This window comes from Heloderma suspectum, chromosome 4 (genome assembly GCF_057233095.1).
Source record: "Heloderma suspectum isolate Gila_16-S chromosome 4, 16-S_ref, whole genome shotgun sequence".
Taxonomy (NCBI): Eukaryota; Metazoa; Chordata; class Lepidosauria; order Squamata; family Helodermatidae; genus Heloderma; species Heloderma suspectum.
In genome coordinates this window covers 274,864,912-274,884,974 of record NC_139461.1, presented here as the reverse complement: position 1 = coordinate 274,884,974, position 20,063 = coordinate 274,864,912, and the positions used below count along the sequence as shown (strand labels likewise).

The 20,063-nt window shown below is 45.1% G+C and overlaps 1 protein-coding gene across 1 annotated transcript in view; it reads left to right on the top strand.

Annotated features, from left to right (window-relative positions):
* PTPRT (protein tyrosine phosphatase receptor type T) overlaps window positions 1-20,063 on the top strand; it is an 838,546-nt gene that overhangs the window by 805,927 nt on the left and 12,556 nt on the right. Inside the window, exon 31 of the mRNA XM_084851682.1 lies at window positions 11,181-11,354. Within this exon, the coding sequence (XP_084707808.1) occupies window positions 11,181-11,354 (174 nt within the window). The remainder of the gene's footprint in view (window positions 1-11,180; window positions 11,355-20,063) is intronic.

The window sequence follows — 20,063 nt, the reverse complement described above, 5'->3', positions numbered from 1 at the left end:
AAAAAAAAAACACGCGTACGCAAATGGCGGCGCCCATGGGCGCCGCCATTTGCATTCCTTATTTTGGCATGTCTAGTCTATGTAAACATTTACGTAGGCTACGGCGAAAATAAGGGGAACATAAATAGCGTAGCATCTACGCTATTTGCGTTCCCCTTATTTTTGCCGTAGTCTACGTAAATGTTTACGTAGTGCCAAAATAAGGCACTAATAATAATAAAATAAATAAATAAATAATAATAATAATAATAAATAATAAATGTTTACTAGACGTGCCAAAATAAGGAACACAAATGGCGGCACCCATGGGCGCCGCCATTTGCGTACGCGCGGTTTTGTGTTTTTTTTTTACTCAGCCGTGATAGGCTATGTAAATATTTACGTAGCCATTCACGGCTGACTGCAGGGACGCAAACAGCAGCGGCTACGGCCGCCGCCATTTGCAGACTGGCCGGCCAGGATTCGCGGTGGGAGGGACGGGGCGCCTCCCCCCCAGCCAGAATTTCGGGGGGGAGGGATGGGGCGCCTCCCGCCGGCCAGAATTTTGGGGGGGAGGGATGGGGCACCTCCTCCCGGCCAGAATTTTGGGGGGAGGGATGGGGCGCCTCCCCCCCACCTTGAATCACATTTCGTCAAAAGGTAAGTGACTTTCGTACATCCCTAAAAACAATATAAAATATAGGGATGTTGGAGAATTCCTCCATGGATTCCAGTGAGGCCTGATTCTTTAAAATCTGGGCCCCCAGAGCCCATGGCAGAACGGACTACCCCCCGCCACCCCCCAAATCCCCCCCGGAATGGACCTACCTGGCGGCGGCTCACACAGCGGCGGTGGCGGCTCTGGGTCATCTTCCAGCTGCTGTCAGGCCGCCATTTGCATCCCTGCCTTTTGCCATGATAGGCTACATAGATACTTACGTAGCCTATCACGGCTTGGCCGGGACGCAAATGGCAGCTGGCGTAGCGGCCGCCATCTGCGGCCACAGCCCAGCAGCAACCGGAAGTCCAGCTGTGGCCAGGGAGGATTCTGGGGGGAGGGACGGATCGCCTCCCCCCCCACACCGCGGACTGCCAGCTAGAACGGGGTAAGTATTTCACACACCCCTAATAAAATATAAAAGCTTAAAACTATGGTATAAAAATGCAACCAGAATAAAACCTAGCAGCATTGTAGAGATTTGAAATACAGCAACAGATTTAAAACAGCAAAGTTAAAAGACTATAATGCTAAAATACTGGGGAAATGCTAAGATGCTGGGTCTTCACCTGGCACCTGAAAAAAGTATTTATTTTTTATTCTTATCCCAATGATTCCCAACATGGAGTTTGCCTGTTTTACCACACTTGCACACTGGGCTGATGTTTTCATCAAGCTATCCACCACAATCCTAGGGAAGTGCAAATCAGTGAAACTCAAGCTCATCAGTGTTCCCTGATTTCCATCTCAAAGCTCAATCTGACTCATATCTATATCAGATTGTGAGCATAGGTTTGGGGGTTTTTTTGCATTTTTCAAATGTATTAATTTTTCTAACATATCTTTTTGTGTGGCATGATTGCAGTGCAAACTCAAAAATGTATGGACTTCAAGTCTGTTCAGATCTCTGCATTATGTCCATGAACTGCAAATTGGTATAGACCAAATTGGTACAAGAGGTGCAAACCAAATCAGCCTTAGTGGCCCTGATGGATAACTTTTACTGAGAGAGGAGCAGGGAAAGTGCAACCCTGCTTGATCTCTCTTTAGCTTTTGATACCATTGACCATGGTATCCTCCTGGATCGATTCCGTGGGATGGGCATTGGAGGCATTGTGTTACAGTGATCCCAGGCTTACCTGTGGGGTCAATTTCAGATAGTAGCACTGGGTGACCACTCCTCGCCTCCTTGGCAATTGAGATATGGGGTTTTGTAGGGTACCATCTTGTCCCCAATGTTGTTCAATATCTATATGAAGCCGCTGAGGTTGGTCATTAGGGGATTTGGAGCCAAGTGCCATCAGACACACAGCTCTATCTCCCTGTGACATCTGAACCAGGTGAGGCTGTGCAAGTCCTGGATCAGTGTCTAGACTCACTAATGGGTTGGATGCGGGCCAATAAACTCAAGTTGAATCCTGGCAAGATGGATTCTGTGGGTGAGTGGTTCCCGGGTCTGCGAGATAGGCTTATTGCCAGATAGGCTGTTGTCGGGAGCTGCCCCTTTTCAGCATGCAACTCCTTTGCTGAGGGAACTGCACTGGATGCCTATTCACTACCAGTCCAGGTTTAAGATTTTGATACTAGTATATAAAGCCCTAAACAACTTGGGACCAGGGTATCTGAGAGAGCACCTTCCCTCTTTATCAACCTTCCTGATCACTGAGGTCATCTTGGTGGTCCTTCATGGACCTATGGCCTTATTGGAGTCCACCCAGGAATGACATTTCAGTGTGGTGGCCCCCTTTCTATGGAACTTCCTGTCTCTGGAGATCAGGCAGGTGCCAACATTGTGTTGTTTCCAGTGCCTCCTGAAAACATCTTTATTTCAGGAGTGCTCCTTGACTGACTACCCAAGGTTTTTATTGGAATTCTGTTTTTAATAACAATAATAATAATAATAATAATTAATAATAATAATTTTTAACATGGAGTTTTATTCTTTTATCACTTTATCTTTTATGAGTCCAGAATCTGGCTAGATGTGGAGCGGTATATCAATGCTGTAAATAAATAAATAAAAAATGAGTGAATTCTGGTTAAAAAAAAAAAAATAACTAAACAAATTTCTCATACATCCCTATACAACCCTATGGTCCTTTCCTGGTCAGTCACTGACAGCCATCAGGATATATGTGAAGTTAGGGTTTTTTGCCCCAATGTGCATCACTTTACACTTGCTTACATTGAACCATATTTTCCATTTTAATGCCCTTTCCCCAGTTTGCTGAAATCATTTTGGCGCTCATTGCTGTCTGTTTTTGTTTTAACCAGCCTAAATAATTTGGTGCTGTCAGCAAACTTGGCCACTTCACTGCTCACCAAACTCATGATAATGTATAAACCACTGAACTTGTGCAGCTTATAATGCTTGGCTGCATTATAAACTGAGCAGCAGTTTCCCTCAAAAGTCTTCTCTGACTCCAAATTTAAACTGAGCACTTCCTTCACCCCTTGGATCTAGCACAAGAGAAATGATATTGCTCCCAGAATGAATTGCAATTGGGCAGAGAAGTTGGGATTCTGTCATGTTTTCCATGATGTCATTGGGAGCGTGATGAGGTCAAAACTTTGAAACTGGACATAGCTATTGAATTTTAAACATTACTCTTCTTTTGGATCACCAAATATTTATATTAATATTTTTGATGGGTGTTACTGTGGATCCAAAACAGAAAGAGACTATCTTTCACATGATATTCTCGGCAGCAGGAATAATATATACAAAAGTCTAGAAAAGGGGAGAGGGGCCTCAAGTAAGAGAATGGTACATTGAGATGTGAGATTTGGTAAAACTGAATAAAATGTTATGGTATATACATAGGAAGCAAGAAAAAATAAATATACACACAGAACCTGTTCTGGAAGAGGTTTCATTCCACTTGAAGGATCAGGTCCATAGCTTGGGAGTGCTCCTTGATCCTACGGTGTCCCGGGATTGTTAGGTGGCGGCAATGGCAAGGATTGTGTTTGCACACTTATGCTTAGTGCGTCAACTGCAACCCTTCCTGAGTTGGTCTCACTTGGCAACTGTAATCAATGCCTTGGTTACATCATGTTTGTACTACTGCAGTGCACTATAAATGGGGCATGTCCCAACTGAAGAGTGCCTGGAAGGTTCAGCTGGTGCACAATGTGATAGCCAGGCTGCTGACTGGTGCATGATACTGGGATCATATAACACCTGTTTTGAAAAAACTGCACTGGCTGCCAATCGCTTCCTGGACTCAGTTCAAAGTGTTGGTTCTAACCTTCAAAGCCCTAAATGCCTCAGGACCTGGCTATCTAAGGGACTGCCTGTCTCATCACGGATCTGCCTGTTTATTAGGATTTGCAGGAGAGGTCCTCTTGAGGACACTGTTACCTGCAGTGCCATTTATCAGGCATGTGCAAAAAGGCTTTCTCTGGTATTGCTCCCAAAGAATGTACTCCCTCAAGAACGATTATTGGACCTCGTTCTCTTTGCTTTTAAAAGGGTACAAAAACAAATCTTTTTAATTTAGTCCTTTACATTATATAGTTATTTTAGAGTGTAATCCTAAGGGATTGATGCTCAGTAGACAGAGGGTTCTGGTCTCGAAGCCCTCTATCTATCAAAAGCCCTTTCAGCAAGAACTAGGCAGGGCAGGAGGAGGATGGAGGGTTTTTTTTACAGCAACCCTATCCCTCCATTTTAAACATTCACAGCTAGCTGTACCTCTCAGCCTGTCTACCCAACTTAGCAGACAGTGGTGGGTGGAGGCAGCAATGGACAGGCTCTTGGATTGAGCGGCTCCAAGTCTCTCCTCCTCCCTCCCCTCCCTGCCCACCAGAATGTCCCCATTTTGCCCCCCCCCCTCTCCTGAGGACACTGTTGCATCCTTGGAAGAGAAACCACTATGATACTTTCCCTGACGACTGCAAGGGTGTGTGTAGAAAAATCCTGAAATCATATCTGTGTCTGTGTCAGGGAGGTGGGAGGGGGGGTCCACACCATCCTATGGATTCTCAGATGCTGTCTGAGAAGTGATAGCTCTGCCCATGTTTCCATGTCTTACTGTTTTTAGTGTTCTTATTTTTATTACGTTAATGTTTTATTGTTTTAAATTGTTGTACACCCCCTTGATGACTTTTCAGCCATCAGTAATAAATAATAATCCATCAATCTGAGAGAGAATGAGGGCCTTCCAGAGTCTTCTGGAATTCTAAAGTGAGAGCTATCGCTGGTAAACCTTCCACCCCTTTATAAATAGTATTAGGGCATAATTGATAGGATTGATCACAAGCCCCCAAACTTGTAGGCATGCAGTCATACAATGGAGCAGTGCAGGTGATCTTCACCTCCCTGTCCTCCCACCCTGCAGATTTCACTAGATGGGCTTTTTAGGCTGTCTGGTGAGGATGCTTTGGAGGGAGAAGAAAGGAGGCTGGAAGACGGTTATGATAATTGATATCCTGGCCTCACCAGTCTCCTCTTCTCCCCCCAGAACACCACCATTCCCATACTCTGAGGTCCTGTTTCCAACCTCAGAGAGGCAGCTGGCATGGTTCTCTCTGTGCCAGCTGCAAGGTGGCAGGGGAGAGGGATCGGATCCTCAACCCCCCCCCTTCCAAGGTTGGAGCACTGTCTCTGACCTCAGAAGGATTTTACAGGCAAGCCTATGATTGTTGGGACTCTCTCCCAGGAACCATAGGATTGCTGTCTTAATGTGTTTTTAATACAGTTTAATTACTGTTAGTCTATTAGCTATTATTGATGTTATTATGAATTTAGGAAACTTGATTATGAATATTTATACTTATTGATCATTTATATTTTATATTTGATAGCCCTATTAGTGATTTAAATGGAGTTTTTTTTTCTGCTTTGAGCACTATTTAATATTTATTTTTATTTATTTATTTATTGCATTTATACCCCGCCTTTCTCCCTCTCGCAAGGAACTCAAGGCGGCTTACATTATCCTCCTCCTCACCGTTGTATCCTCACAACAACAACCCTGTGAGGTAGGTTGGGCTGAGAATCTGTGACTGGCCCAAAGTCACCCAGTGAGCTTCCATGTAGGTTTTGTAGGTTTTCTGCAATATTAGAATGGGTATATGCAATATTAAGTGGCATAAATACTATTTTTGATAAGATTTTTTTTTTGGCAATATTAGAATGGATTTTGTAACATTGTTTGATATAATCTTTATTTTGATGTTAATTTTGATTTATTTGGTTTGTGCAGTATTGATGGATTATAACTATACTGTCTGCTAGATAATTAATTTTAAAAAACATAGCTTTCAGAAAATAGCTTGCTTTGACCAGCTCAGTTCGGAAGTGTGAATTTGCTCATCACTAAGCTAGATTCAAACTATCTGGTGATCAGTTAAGGCATCTGTACAAATCTGAGTCTTAGCAACTTTTTTCATATAAGTTTTCCGTTGGCCAAATTTCTTTCTGAATTTCATTCTCCTGTTTAGTCACAAATGCATTGTGCATGCTGTAAAAATGCCTGCTGTCCTTATAAAATCATATAGTTTGCTGGAGATGCTGATTTATTGTTACTCTGTGTATCTGAATGGTACCTGGAGGCCTCAGTTCAGACTGGGACCTCAGTTTGCTGAGCTGTATAAAAAGATTTAGATTCCAGTCCCTATGCACATTAACTGAATGGCTGCAGGGATGGAGACAGGAGACCCGGGTGACATTAATAGGTACAGGTTTGCTTGTATTTATAGCTAACCAAACAATCTGGGACTGTGGGCATGCTTGAATGTTGATTTATCAGATTAGTGGAAAAGAGACACTGATGAATCACTAGGCCAAATGTCTAGCCATTCTCATGATGCAGCTTATCATGTGCATCCTGGCAAAAGAGTGTCATTACAATGGATTTTAGGTTTCACTTTTTTTGCCAGATTGCTGCCTGATGGGACTCCATCAAAAGGATTTAGCATTGTGGGAGAGTATTCTGGTGTGTGTGTGTGTGTGTGTGTATACATACATATATATATATTTGGAGGAAACTTAAGGTAGCTATCACATGCTTCGATTCCTGCTAGGGATGGCGGAGTATTTCTCCACGAATCTCCAGGAGGCCGAGTGCCAATTAGTGGAGAAATGAATTAGTGGCCAAAATTAGTGGAGAAATGGTCCGCCCCCCCCCCCCCAGGATGGGACTTACCTTTGGCGAATGTCCCTGGCACTGGCGGCTCCCGGCGATGGTGCGGCAGTGGTTCGGCAGCGGTGGCGGCGGCAGCCGGTCTTCCGACTGGCTGCCACCACCACCATTTCCCAGTAAAAAAAAAAAACCTCAAGCAAACGTGATAGGCTACGTAAAGATTTACGTAGCCTATCATGGCTAGATTTTCAAAAAAACGCCGTGATAGGCTACGTAAATCCTTACGTAGCCTATCACGGCTGACTTTGAAAAAAAAACAAAACCGTGCATATGCAAATGGCGGCGCCCATGGGCGCCACCATTTGTGTACGTGCTTCCCCCCCCCCCAAAGTCAGCCGTGATAGGCTATGTAAGGATTTACGTAGCCTATCACGGCTGACTGCAGGGATGCAAACGGCGGCGGCTATGGCCGCCGCCATTTGCGTCCCGGCCGGCAAGGAGGATTCGCATCTGGAGGAACGGGGCGCCACCCCCCTGGCCAGAATTTTGGCGGGGAGGGATGGGGCGCCTCCCCCCCCGCCAAGAATTTCAGGGCCTATCCCCCACTGCGAAGCAAGCTGCGGGACCAGGTAAGGGACTTTAGTCCATCCCTAATTCCTGCTGAGATCACAGATTTAAAACATCCCACATATTTTGACAGTTCAAAGTATTTTTATTCAGATTCTGAGTTTAATGTTTGGCCTTGCCATGGATCTATATAAAAGAGTACATTAGTCTTATTCAGTATAGCATTAGGTTTGATAAATTCAATGGTTATATGGAGGAAGACAGTTAAGCTACTAGTATTGATATGATTTCATAGATGGAACATGATGATATGACAAGTTTTGACTGAAGGCATTGAGTGTGCTTAGTTTTTGATGGGATTATTTAGTAATGATGCCGCCTGTTAGAAAGGTGATTAGCAAAGAAAAAAACAAAAGGCAAAGCTGAATGAGCATTTGCCTGTTCCACATGCATGCAGGCTATCTTAGGAGAATAGAGACCACACTCTTCTTTGATGAAGAAAAGGTAAAATGGTTTTACTCACAATATTCTTGTACATAAAATGTAGTACAGTGTAGAGTTTCCAAAAAAAGGTTTGTTCAGTCCATTTGGTGCTCCATTACGAGAGAACAAACACACGTGCTCCCAGCAGTGGTAGAGGTCAGAGAGGGGGGTGGGAAGGGGAGGAGCAAAAGGAAGAAATCACAGGAAACCACATTGTAGTCTATAGAGATCCTGAGGCTAGCTGTGGTCAAAATTCCCATGAACTAACTAGCTGCAACTAGGGATGGTGGAGAATTTCTCCACGAATCTCTGGGAGGCCGAATGCCAATGCATTCAGCCCCCCAAAATTGGTGGTGAAATTCTCCGACACCCCCTGTCCCCCCCGGGATGGGACTTACCTCCTTCGAATGTCCCTCTCGGCGGGTCCCGGGGGCGTTTCGGCAGCGTTTCAGCAGGGGCGGCGGCCGGTCTTCCGACCAGCTGCCACCGCCGCCATTTCCCCGTAAAGTTAAAAAAAAACACAACGTGATAGGCTATGTAACGATTTACGTAGCCTATCACGGCTAGATTTTCAACGTCAGCCGTGATAGGCTACGTAAATCTTTACGTAGCCTATCACGGCTGACTTTGAAAAAAAAAAAAGCGCGTACGCAAATGGCGGTGCCCATGGGCGCCGCCATTTGCGTTCCTTATTTGGGCAGGGGTAGTCTACGTAAAGAGTTATGTAGACTACGGCGAAAATAAGGGCAACGCTATTTGTGTTGCCCTTATTTTCGCCGTAGTCTACGTAAATCTTTACGTAGACTCCCCCTGCCCAAACAAGGAACGCAAATGGCAAAAGTTGCATACGCACTTTTTTTTTTTCAAAGTCAGCTGTGATAGGCTACGTAAAGGTTTACGTAGCCTATCACGGCTGGCTTTGAAAATCTAGCCGTGATAGGCTACGTAAATCGTTGAGTAGCCTATCATGTTTTTTTTTTTAATTTACTTTTTTATTTTGTGGCCGGGGAGACGGGGCACTCCCCCCCGGCCTGAATTTTGGTGGCAAGGGATGGGGCGCCTCCCCCCCCGGCCTGAATTTCGGGAGGAGAAACAGAGCGCCTCCCCCCCCCACTGAACACAGCTGCGGGACAAGGTAAGGGACTTTCGTCCATCCTTAGCTGCAACACTACCCCCTTCCAGTAACTTGCAAGCAAGGTTGCAACATTGCCAGCAATTTTGATCTGAAACTGATATAATCTGAGGATGCATTATACACCCTGGTGTGCATCAGCCCATGAATACAGAGTTTCCTTCCTCTAAGAGTCATGTTAATATGGCAGTAGGAAGTGGAATATTATAAAAAAATCACACTTTTACTGACCTTGGTTTAGCTCCTTGGGCTGGAAGAAAATTAAAATGGCTGGTAGTATATGAACTATAATTAGAGCACAATATAATAATAAAGATTAAAATTTAAAGCTGAATCCAGAGAAGGGATGATAATTGGCTGTCCCTGGAATCCAAAAGAGGGCCGTATTAAAACATCTCCCCACTGATGGTTAATCAGATGCACAGACTTGAAGCAGGAGGAGGGAGTGACTGCGTTCATCTGTAGCTGATAGGACAATTTAATGTTTCAGATTGTTCTGGAAGGACAAAAGAAGGAGGGTAAAGCCAGTTAGTTCCCTCTGTGCTGGCTTCCTTCCAGTTCATTTATTGGTTTTTGTTTTGTGCATTCATATGTTGTACATGCTTGTCATTGGGAAGCATGCCCCCCAGGTCTGGGAATTTCTGAGTGTGGGTGCTGTAAATGTCAATTTCATAAGAATTTGTAAGGTGCCTACTTACCAAACAATAGCAGAACAGCTTGGCTCATTTCTGAGCCAATCCAATCACCCCCCTTCCAGGGGTTGTGCAGTACAATCGGTTTCTGCCCCGTATGCATTACTTTAACATTAAGAAGATAATGTGTGTGTTTTTCATTTGATTGTGCAGGAAGGCTTTAAAAGTCTCCAGCCTCAAAATGCCTGGTGGGGAGCAAACAGCAAGAGGATCTTCCTCCATCGATTGCTGCTTGCCCCCACCAGGTGTTTTCAGGGCTGCAGCCTCCTTTAATTCTCCCATGCAACATTGCTCCATTAGGCTGCGTAGGGAATAGAAACAGGCAGAAACAAGTTTGCCCACAAATATGCTTATTTGGGGGCAAACATCAGTCCATTGCTGGAGACCCTCTTGTCTGAAGAAGGGCCTTCAGCTAGGGGATGTATTTTCCCCACCACCACTATCAGGCATTTTTGGTGCTGCAGATTCTTTTGCCTGATCTTCAACTGCAAAGAAGCTCTCTCTTGCCCAAGAAAGTCCCTGCATGGACTCCCCCCACCCCCTTAGGATCTCTGGCTGCAGAGAAACCCATTGTGGATAACCATCCCCCCGCCCCACACACACACACACACACACACACACACGAGGATAAGCTGGGATTTCTGCTGTGACTGAGCCAGAAAAGAATTTGGCATTTCATGATATTCTACTCTTCTTGAGAACTACAGTTCCCAAAATTGTACAGTTAGAGTGGACAGTTAGAGCATATTCTAAAGCCTTCATAGCAGAGAGCTGAAAAACTCCGTTTTTACAAGCCCTCTCAGCTGCCATTTTCCCTCATCACTCCTTTCGCCTGCAACTGGAAAAGTGTGAGAAAGAGAGCAGTGAAACTGGCAGATGAGAAGGTTGCTGATACGGAGAAAGTGCACCAGCATAGGTCTTTCTGAGCTTTGGAGAATTCTCCAAAAAGGCTTGGAAAGACCTAGCCTACACTAAATCAAGATGGGCAGGTAGGTAGTTTGGAAGCATCAATGCTGAACAGTGTGAACTGCCATTAATATACCTTGTCCTAAGCCAGTGTTTATCTAGAATAACCATAGCTCAGGCAATATCAAGATGGCCTTTCACCATTATGTATTACACGCATTTGCCTTAGTCATATTTTTCATGTTTCTTTGGCTTTGGCGTGTCTGCAGACTAGGCTATTTAACAAATGCACATTCTTTCTATTTAAAACAACCAGTCTCAAAACAAGGGTTGTGCTTAATCCAAATCTCTATTTTTAGGCACTCTGCAAGCATTGGGAAAGTTTTGTAGCAAAATTCTGAAGTAAGATGATCCTATTGCTCTCCCAACCCCACCCCCCACCCCCACCCCTTGTACCTGTATGAGTTCTGGCCTCATATTTTGAAAAGATTTGAAAGTTCAGTCTAACCGTTGTTAAAGAGAAGGGACAAAGACAGCACTTACCTTTTATGCAAGAAATCACATCTTTTGGGAGTTCAGTACTCATCAATGCCTGTTTCTGCCCTTGACCATAGACCCTTAATATAGTTACGCCTCGAGTACGGCCAGAAGATTGCAGCATTGGACTCTTGCCAAGGAACCACGACAAGAACCGCTGCATGGATGTACTCCCCTTGGACCGGTGCCTCCCCTTCCTTATCTCCGTTGATGGGGAATCAAGCAACTACATTAACGCTGCACTCATGGATGTAAGTAAAAATCACACCTTGGATTCATTTTCCTCTCTATAGCCAAGTAGGAAATGGGCAGCCAGCTATTGTCTTTCTATCACACTTGGAACATAGGAAGCTGCCTTATACTGAGTCAGCTTCTAAGCTAGATGGACCATTGGTCCATCTAGCCCAGTATTGTTGACACTGACTGGCAGTGGCTCTCAGGTTTTCAGGCATGATTCATTCCTGGCCTTACCTGGAGATGCTGGGAACCTTCTGCATGCAAAGCATGTGCTCTACCACCAAGCCACGGCCCTTGTATGCTACCCTTCGTCGAGGGGGTTCAGAGCAGCTTCCTTCTTTTCTCCCCATTTTTATCCTGCTAGGTGACGAGATAGGCTGAGAGAGAGTGACTAGCCCAAGGTCACCCCAGTGAGCTTCAGGGCTGAGATTATTTGAAATCAGTCCATCATTTTATCCACTGCACCGTACTGGTTATGACAACCAATGACAGACAATCTAAAGATGATTTATCCAGAATTTTCTGCAGCCATATGTGTACAGTAGTACAACAGTAGAATATTCAATACGGTTGCTATAACTGGGTTTTTCTCCTGAACAGTTTATAGAGTTTTAAATCCAATTCTTGTTTGGCCTTTTGAACAATTAAGTGCAAAATGTATATGCCACCTCCCTGCCCTCACCCCTGATCACTATGAACTGCTCAGGTATGCATTTCATTTTATTTTAGTCTTCTTTCCATAAAAACACACAAAAATGTTGTAACGTAGGTAGCCTATATTACACAAGTGAGGGATGAAACTATCATTGTTCAGTGGTTGATCCCAGACAGACTCAGTGGAAATGTTCTGGTTCATTCCTCCTTTCTCTCCCGATAGAGGCCTAGTTCTCACTGAGGTGGCCTTGGCTGTACCACTTCAGACTAGAGGAGGCTCACATGGTTGAATGCTTCCCTATGAAGAATAGTCCCTACACATAGAAACCAAGCATGCCAGGCAGAACTTAAACCCATCTCCTTGATATGCTATTTTTCTATGTAGAGGGATTTTTTATATGGAGGAACATCTAATCATCTGAGCTCCCTTTTACAGACCGAAGCCCAGGCACAGGTTTACCACCACAGTGAGAACTGGGCCAGAAATTCCATCTTCACTAGAGGTGTGCACTGATCACAAGATTTGACTCAACCCCCGATTTGGTGCTTGGACTGATTTGGAGGCAGTCCACTTAGAGTCAAGATTCAGAAATCTTGACCCCATTGAGTATAATGGAAAATCAAAAAACAGTTACATCTTTTTTCTATTTATTAGAAGTGAATAAGCCTTGCGGGCATAGTAGCCTTTAGGAAAGGATTATGTCTGCCAAGTTTCAGAAAAATAGGTCCAGGCATTTTTGTGCTATGCACCTTGTATTTGGATTTTTTTTTTTTTTAAGGGAACAGCGGATTTATTCGTGGCATAACTGGATGAGACTTGCAAGGATAGTTTCCCCTTCTGAGGTGATCAAGCCTACCATGTTTCAGATAAATAGTTGCAGGGGGGTTTGTGCCTTTACATTTTAAAGGTGTTCAAAAGAGGACACACTTATCCCCCTATGTCCCTTGTGGACAATTTTTCTGAAAATATCAGACAGCCTAGAGGAGGCCCTAAGTATGAAGACTGAAGAGATTCAGAAGGATAGGTGCAATGGTTTATATGGAAGGGGAACCCTAAAATTGGAGGGGAAGGTAGTGATTTGCTTCCCCTTCCCTTTCTCCCCTGGTGATTTTTTGAGCAATTTATATGAAAATGGTACACAGCATAGAGGTGTCTCCAGGCAAGAAACCTGTAAAGTTTCAGAAGGATAGGTGCAGGGACTAGAGGGTTTTAATTACTGAAAACCAGCTTAAGGCTTTTTTAAGGTACACCCATCCATCACTCAACCGTCCCCACAATCAGCACTTAGAGAAACAAAACCAAAAGTAGGGATGGCGGAGAATTTCTCCCCGAATCTTCGGGGGGCCAAGCGCCAACACATTTGGCCCCCCGAAATCGGCGGTGAAATTCTCTGCCACCCCACCACCACCCCCGCGCCACCACCCCGCCACCACCCCGGGATGGGACTTACCGTACCCGAATGTCCCTCCCGGCGGCGGGTCCTGGTGGCGGTTCGGCGCGGCGGGCTTTCAGCGGGGGCGGGGGTGGCAGCCGGTCTTTCGACCGGCTGCCGCCGCCACCATTACAGCTGAAGTAAAAAAACAAAACAAAACATGATAGGCTACGTAACGATTAACGTAGCCTATCACGGCTAGATCTCCAAAGTCAGCCGTGATAGGCTCCGTAAATCGTTACGTAGCCTATCACGGGGTTTTAGGTTTTTTTTACTTTCGTAGTTCACGGCCGGGGAGACAGGGCACTTCTCCCCGGCCTGAATTTTGGCCGGGCGAGGTGGGAAGCCTCCCCCCCGGCCTGAATTTCAGCCGGGCGAAGGGGGACGGCTCCCCCCCCCTCGCCTGAACTTCTGGGGGAGAAGCGAAGCACCTCCCCCCCACCGCGAAGCAAGCTGCGAGACCAGGTAAGTGACTTTCGTACATCCCTAACCAAAAGATGCTATTCTTGTACATACTTCTCCCCTTCCAAAGCTGAATTGCAAATGAAGCCTCATGCAGTGTCTAGGGATGGACGAAAGGGACTTACCTCATCCCGCAGCTTGCTTCGCGGTGGGGGGGTGGCACTTCGCTTCTCCCCCCGAAGTTCAGGCGAGGGGGGAGGCGCCCCACCTCGCCCGGCCAAAATTCAGGCCGGGGGGGGAGGCGCCCCATCCCTCGCTGGTGAAATTCAGGCCGGGGAGGAGCACCCTGTCTACCCGGCCACGAAAAAAAAAAGTACAGAAAAAAAACACACACACACCCGTGATAGGCTACGTGACAATTTACGTAGCCTATCACGGCTAGATTTCCGAAGTCAGCCATGATAGGCTACGTAAATCGTCACGTAGCCTATCACGGGTGACTTTGGAAAAAAAAAAGCACGTACGCAAATGGCGCTTCCATTTGTGTTCCTTATTTGGACAGTGGTAGTCTACGTAAAGATTTACGTAGACTACGGCGAAAATAAGGGCACCACAAATACTGTTTCCTTATTTTCGCCGTAGTCTACATAAATCTTTACATAGACTACCCTTGTCCAAATAAGGAACGCAAATGGAAGCGCCCATGGGGCGCCGCCATTTACGTACGCGCTTTTTTTTTTTCAAAGTCACCCGTGATAGGCTACGTGACGATTTACGTAGCCTATCACAGCTGACTTTGGAAATCTAGCCATGATAGGCTACATAAATCGTTACGTAGCCTATCACGGGTGTGTGTTTTTTTTTAACTTTACTTTACTTTTTTATTTTGTAATGGCGGCGGCGGTGGACGGTCGGGAGACTGGCTGCCGCCCCCGCCCCTGCCAAAACGCCACTGAACCGCCGTCGGGACCCGTCGCCGAGAGGGACATTCGCCGAAGGTAAGTCGCATCCTGGGCGAGGGCGGGGGGCTGGCGGAGAATTTCCCCACCAATTTCGGGGGGCCGAATGCGTTGGCACTCAGCCTCCCGAAGATTCGTGGAGAAATTCTCCGCCATCCCTGGCAGTGTCCAGCTTCAGTTCTGGTCACTTTGAAGGGAAGTCCACTTCACGACAGGAAGCACCAGAAATGGTCTGAATTTGGCTCACACTGTGGGTTTCAGCCAAATCTAATGCACATCTCTAACCTACATTGCCGGATATGGCACTGATCTTGTCTTTCTTGGTAGCATTTGTTTGCTTTGTCACAAGAAGGCTAGCAGAAGTAGGGATGTACGAAAATTCCGCCACGGATCTTGGGGAGGCCGAATGCCAGCGCATTCGGCCCCCCGAAATCGGTGGCAGAACGGCCTGCCCCCCCCCCCGGGACGAGACTTACCTTGGGCGGATCTTCCTGGTGGCGGCTACGGCGGCAGGTCTGGCGGCGGTTCAGCAGTGGCGGCTGCGGCGGCTGGTCTTCCGACCAGCTGCTGCCGCCGCCATTTCCAGTTAAAAAATTAAAAAAAACGTGATAGGCTACATAAAAATTTACGTAGCCTATCACGGCTAGGTTAAAAAAAAAATGTGATAGGCTACGTAAATGTTTACGTAGCTTATCATGTCTGACTTAAAAAAAAAACACGCACATACGCAAATGGCGGCGGCCATGGCTGCCGCCATTTGTGTTCCTTATTTTGGCACGTCTTAGTCAACGTAAACATTCACGTAGACTAAGACAGGGAAAATAAGGGGGAACGCAAATAGCGTCCACTACGCTATTTGCGTTCCCCTTATTTTCGCCGTCTTAGTCTACATAAATATTTAAGTAGACTAAGACATGCCAAAATAAGGAACGCAAATGGCGGCGGCCGTGGCCGCCGCCATTTGCATACGTGCGTTTTTGTTTTTGTTTTAAGTCAGCCGTGATAGGCTACGTAAACATTTATGTAGCCTATCACTGCTAACTGCAGGGACGCAAATGGCGGCTGCTACGGCCGCCGCCATTTGCGTCCCTGCTAGCCAGGGGCTGGATGTCCGGCTGCTGGCGGAGCTGGCCGATGGCTCCGCAGAATCCCTGCGGAGCACAGCTGGCCGGCCAGGATTCTTGGGGGGGGGAGGAACGGAGCACCTCCCGCCCCGGCGAGGATTCCGGGGGGAGGGACGGAATGCCTCCCCCCCAACCATAAACATAATCTGCAAAAGGTAAGCGCCTTTCATACATCCCTAAGCAAAAGGCCCCAGGCTCTCTCTTCTCTTCTCTTCTCTTCTCTTCTCTTCTCTTCTCTTCTCTTCTCTTCTCTTCTCTTCTCCTCCTTCTAATTGTAAAGTAGCTGACTGTTGATGAATGGAAGGGCAAACTCAGCGTTAAAGCACATTCTTTGCCTGCAAAAGGGTTCTAGGTTCAATCCCTGGCATCTCCAGGTAGGGCTGGGAAATGCTTCTGTCTGAAATCCTTGAGAGCTATTGCCAGCAGGGATATTTGAGGATTCTGTTCAGTCCACATCTGGAAGTGAAATGACCTGATTTGGGATCCACCTAGCTCATGTGTAAAAGTGGTAAAATTTTGGACTGCAGTCTTTGATGAAATGGATAAGATACTTGGACAGCAATTGGAGAGATCACCAGAGCTGGCACTTCTAGGATTGTTTTGGGGTAACAATGGACATTGCTACTCTAAACTGTTGGCTGGATTTCTCTTTGGAAGGACATAAGAGGAGTTTCTTTGGACACTTGGTGGGCTCAGGTTTGGAAGACTGCCTTTAAAGAAAAAATAACAAATAAGTTATGGCTGGTGAAAGGAAGTAGGAACAAAATACATTTACTATGGATTGGTATCATATTGTCCTGTATGTTGGCAATACTCAACTTCATAATATTCTGCCTGTAGCAAATCAGTCCCTCTGGTTCATGTGAATAATATATTCTGTATTTTTCTGCCTTGACCTATTACAATTTTTGATATGCCTGGACTATCGCTTGTAAGGGGGTGGGGGGTGGGGTGAAAATATGAGGAAATCAATAACAAATATTTTAAAATATTAATAATAAAAAAGAAGAAATGACCTGATTCGCACCTCCAAACTGAATGCGGCAATCAGAACATGGTTATCCTTCTGATTCTGCACTTTTCTGAACATTGCCATGCAATTTTGGGATACTGAATGTAAAAATACATATTTTGGGATAAAATGGATATATAAAATGCATATGATTTTTTGTACAGATTTCTTAAAAAAAAATAATCTGCAGATCAATGTGGAAATGGGGTGTAATGGCCTGACTCAGTTTAAGGCAGCTTCCTATGGATAATCAGTCCTAAGAGCAAGATGTAGGCAGGATCTCCAACACAAGGTGATTGCAAAATGGCACACCACACTGTGTGTGTGCGCACAGTGGAAAACCCCACTGGTATGTATCCTGAGTCATTTCTTCCTCCCAGCACTCACTGACACAGATTTCCTAGACATGATGTGACTTATCTTTCATTATTATATACAGTATTATTCCTTAAACCTAGAATTAATGGAGATAAATTGAGAGTACAGGTCCTGCAAACCAATATTTGTCTTCCTTCTCTTCTCCATTGTTTAACACGTGCTCATTTGAGGCTATCATTATTGTGAGGAGAACTGTTGCTACACAATCAAACATTTGCTTCTCTTCCTCCCCCCGCCCAAGTCTTCAGGTACTTTCAGATACAGTATGTAGTCATGTCGAAGTGATTCAAAGGCGTTGTGATTGTAGGTACATATCTGTTATCTAACAGCTGAGTGAGCAAAGGCCTTTACTGCTTCACTAAGCAGAAGCTGTTTTCTGCACAAACCGTCTGTGTCTAACTCGTGAGTTGTGCAGCTGCCAGCAATAAAAGTGCTGTATTTTTCACATTTACAAAGGTTGCACAGTGATCAATTCTACTTCAAAACTGCAGTAATTCTCATGTCTCACAATCCCCTTCTGATCATCTGTCTCCTGCCCTTATTACAGACTTGGGTTTTCCTTTGCCTATGTGCTTAAACTTCAACAGTGGCCTGTGAGGAAGCATGTAAGGAGGTAAGAGGCAGGAGGGGCCACCAACCAAGGGGAAAGAGGTGTGACATCCTTACTGGCAGAAGGTACAATCCAGTGGTGGAGGCAGGTGACAGCTGGAGGCACACAGTGCTGATGGATTAGGAATACCTGTCAGCCTCTGCCACCCACACTGGGTGATCCTAGCTGGTCAGCACCTACAGACCTCTGTGGTGCTTACTACTGCTGCCCCCCTGCCCTGCCTCCACCATTGTATATGTCTTGAGAGCTTGGCTTCTCATCTTGGTTGCTGCATTGCCTCCCCTGCCACTCAATGATGGTGACCTCTTCCTGACTCTTACCTTCCAGCACATCTCCTCACCAGCCACTGCTGCCAGTTATGTCATACTCCTGCCTTGCCACACGTGTACTACTAGGGAAAATATCAGTGCAATAAGAGTGTGATACTGCCAATTTTCTCGGGGATGCATGTTGTGTGACATATATATTTTATAGTCAAAGTTCAAATGTTGGTGAATAACAGTATTCACATGGGAATCCTGAAACAACCCTGAGATTAATTTTATGAATGCTTTAAGATCCTCTTTTTGGTCATATGCAAGTTAATATTGACAAACACACACATACACACTCACTCACACATATCCCATTCTCCAATGGTCAGGGCATACCAACATGATCATCCAGATTACCATGTATACTATGATTATGAGGAGCCCATTTCTAACAGTCGGACAATCATGTGGAGTATGGTTTGCATGGGTGTGCCTGTGGAATTATTAACCATGGTTAACCTGAACTCAAATGCAATTTTGCCCAAGCTTTTGAAACCAGAATTCATTTCAAATGGGCCCCATACAATTAAGATCAACTATGGTTAACAGTGCAGGCATAATGCCAAATCATAGTTAATGGTAGGAGAAATCATATAATGGGAGAAGGAATGATATATGAGAGGGAGAGAGGTGGGGAGAGGACAGAGGTGGAAGAGAGAAATCATGTATGTGCGATCTTGTATCCCATTTCAGATCCCTTAGCTATGGTTAAGGAATGGTCGGCACTACATTTGCACTGGTCCTGATTTGTTTGGGATTGATAGCTGCTTTTTGAATACATCAGGCATGATTCTTATGTGCTAGCTGATTGTTTTAAGGAGTTAAATATCTGCTTTTCAGACTAACCCATATCCTAATCCATGTATATTCCACAGATGTTCAGAAAGAATTGTTTAAACTATAAGCCACAGTCAAAATGGAATAATACTCCCTTCTCCCCCCCCCTCTCTATATAATCTCTTTTTATGCCAGCATTTCCTTGTACTCTAAAGACAACGCAAAGCCCAGAAATGTTGTAAATCTACAAAACGGTGACGGCGTTGTCAATAGCAGAATCCAGCTTTCCTAAATGAACCGTGTTGGGTAGGCTAATAAGAAACAATAGAGGACAGTTCTTCCGTACCCTTAGTATTTGTGTAGAAGAAGGAATATTGGCAGGTGCAGTTTGTCAACCATAATGTTGCAAGCTTGAGACAAATTGCACCTGCCAAGATTCCTTCTTCTGTACAGCTACTAAAGGTACAGGAGCTTTATTCACTATAGAATCTGGGCACCCACCTTATGAACCATCCAAATTCTTCAGAATATAGGGATTGATTCTATTTTGAAGCAAAAATTTGTTCTCAAAATGGTGATGAAAAAAAAGCTAATCCTGTAGCAAACATACAAATAACACACATGGGAACCTGCAACACTTCGCTAATAACATTTTGCTGTTATTTTACACTCAAAGGCATTTGGTCTGTTAACTCTCTCTCTCTCTCTCTTTCATGCACGCATGCACGCACTCACATACACACACACCAGTCAGTCCACACCACATGGGCATATTCTTTCTCTCCCATTATTTCTATCTTTGCTGGAAATACAAGAGATTTTTTTTCACTTATGAAGAATAAGGAAAGACTGCTACAATTTCCAAGAAATGTGCAGGGAGGGCTTGATTTCCCCTACTAGGGAGCTAAAATACTCAAAACTTCAGTTCTTGGAAGTAGAGGAGGGCATAAGGCAGAAACATGTCCCGTAACATTAAAGAAATCCAACATTTAGCTCCCCCACATTTTAAAATAATAGGATGAAATCACTGGAACAGTACAGAGTGGATTTCCACTGCTTT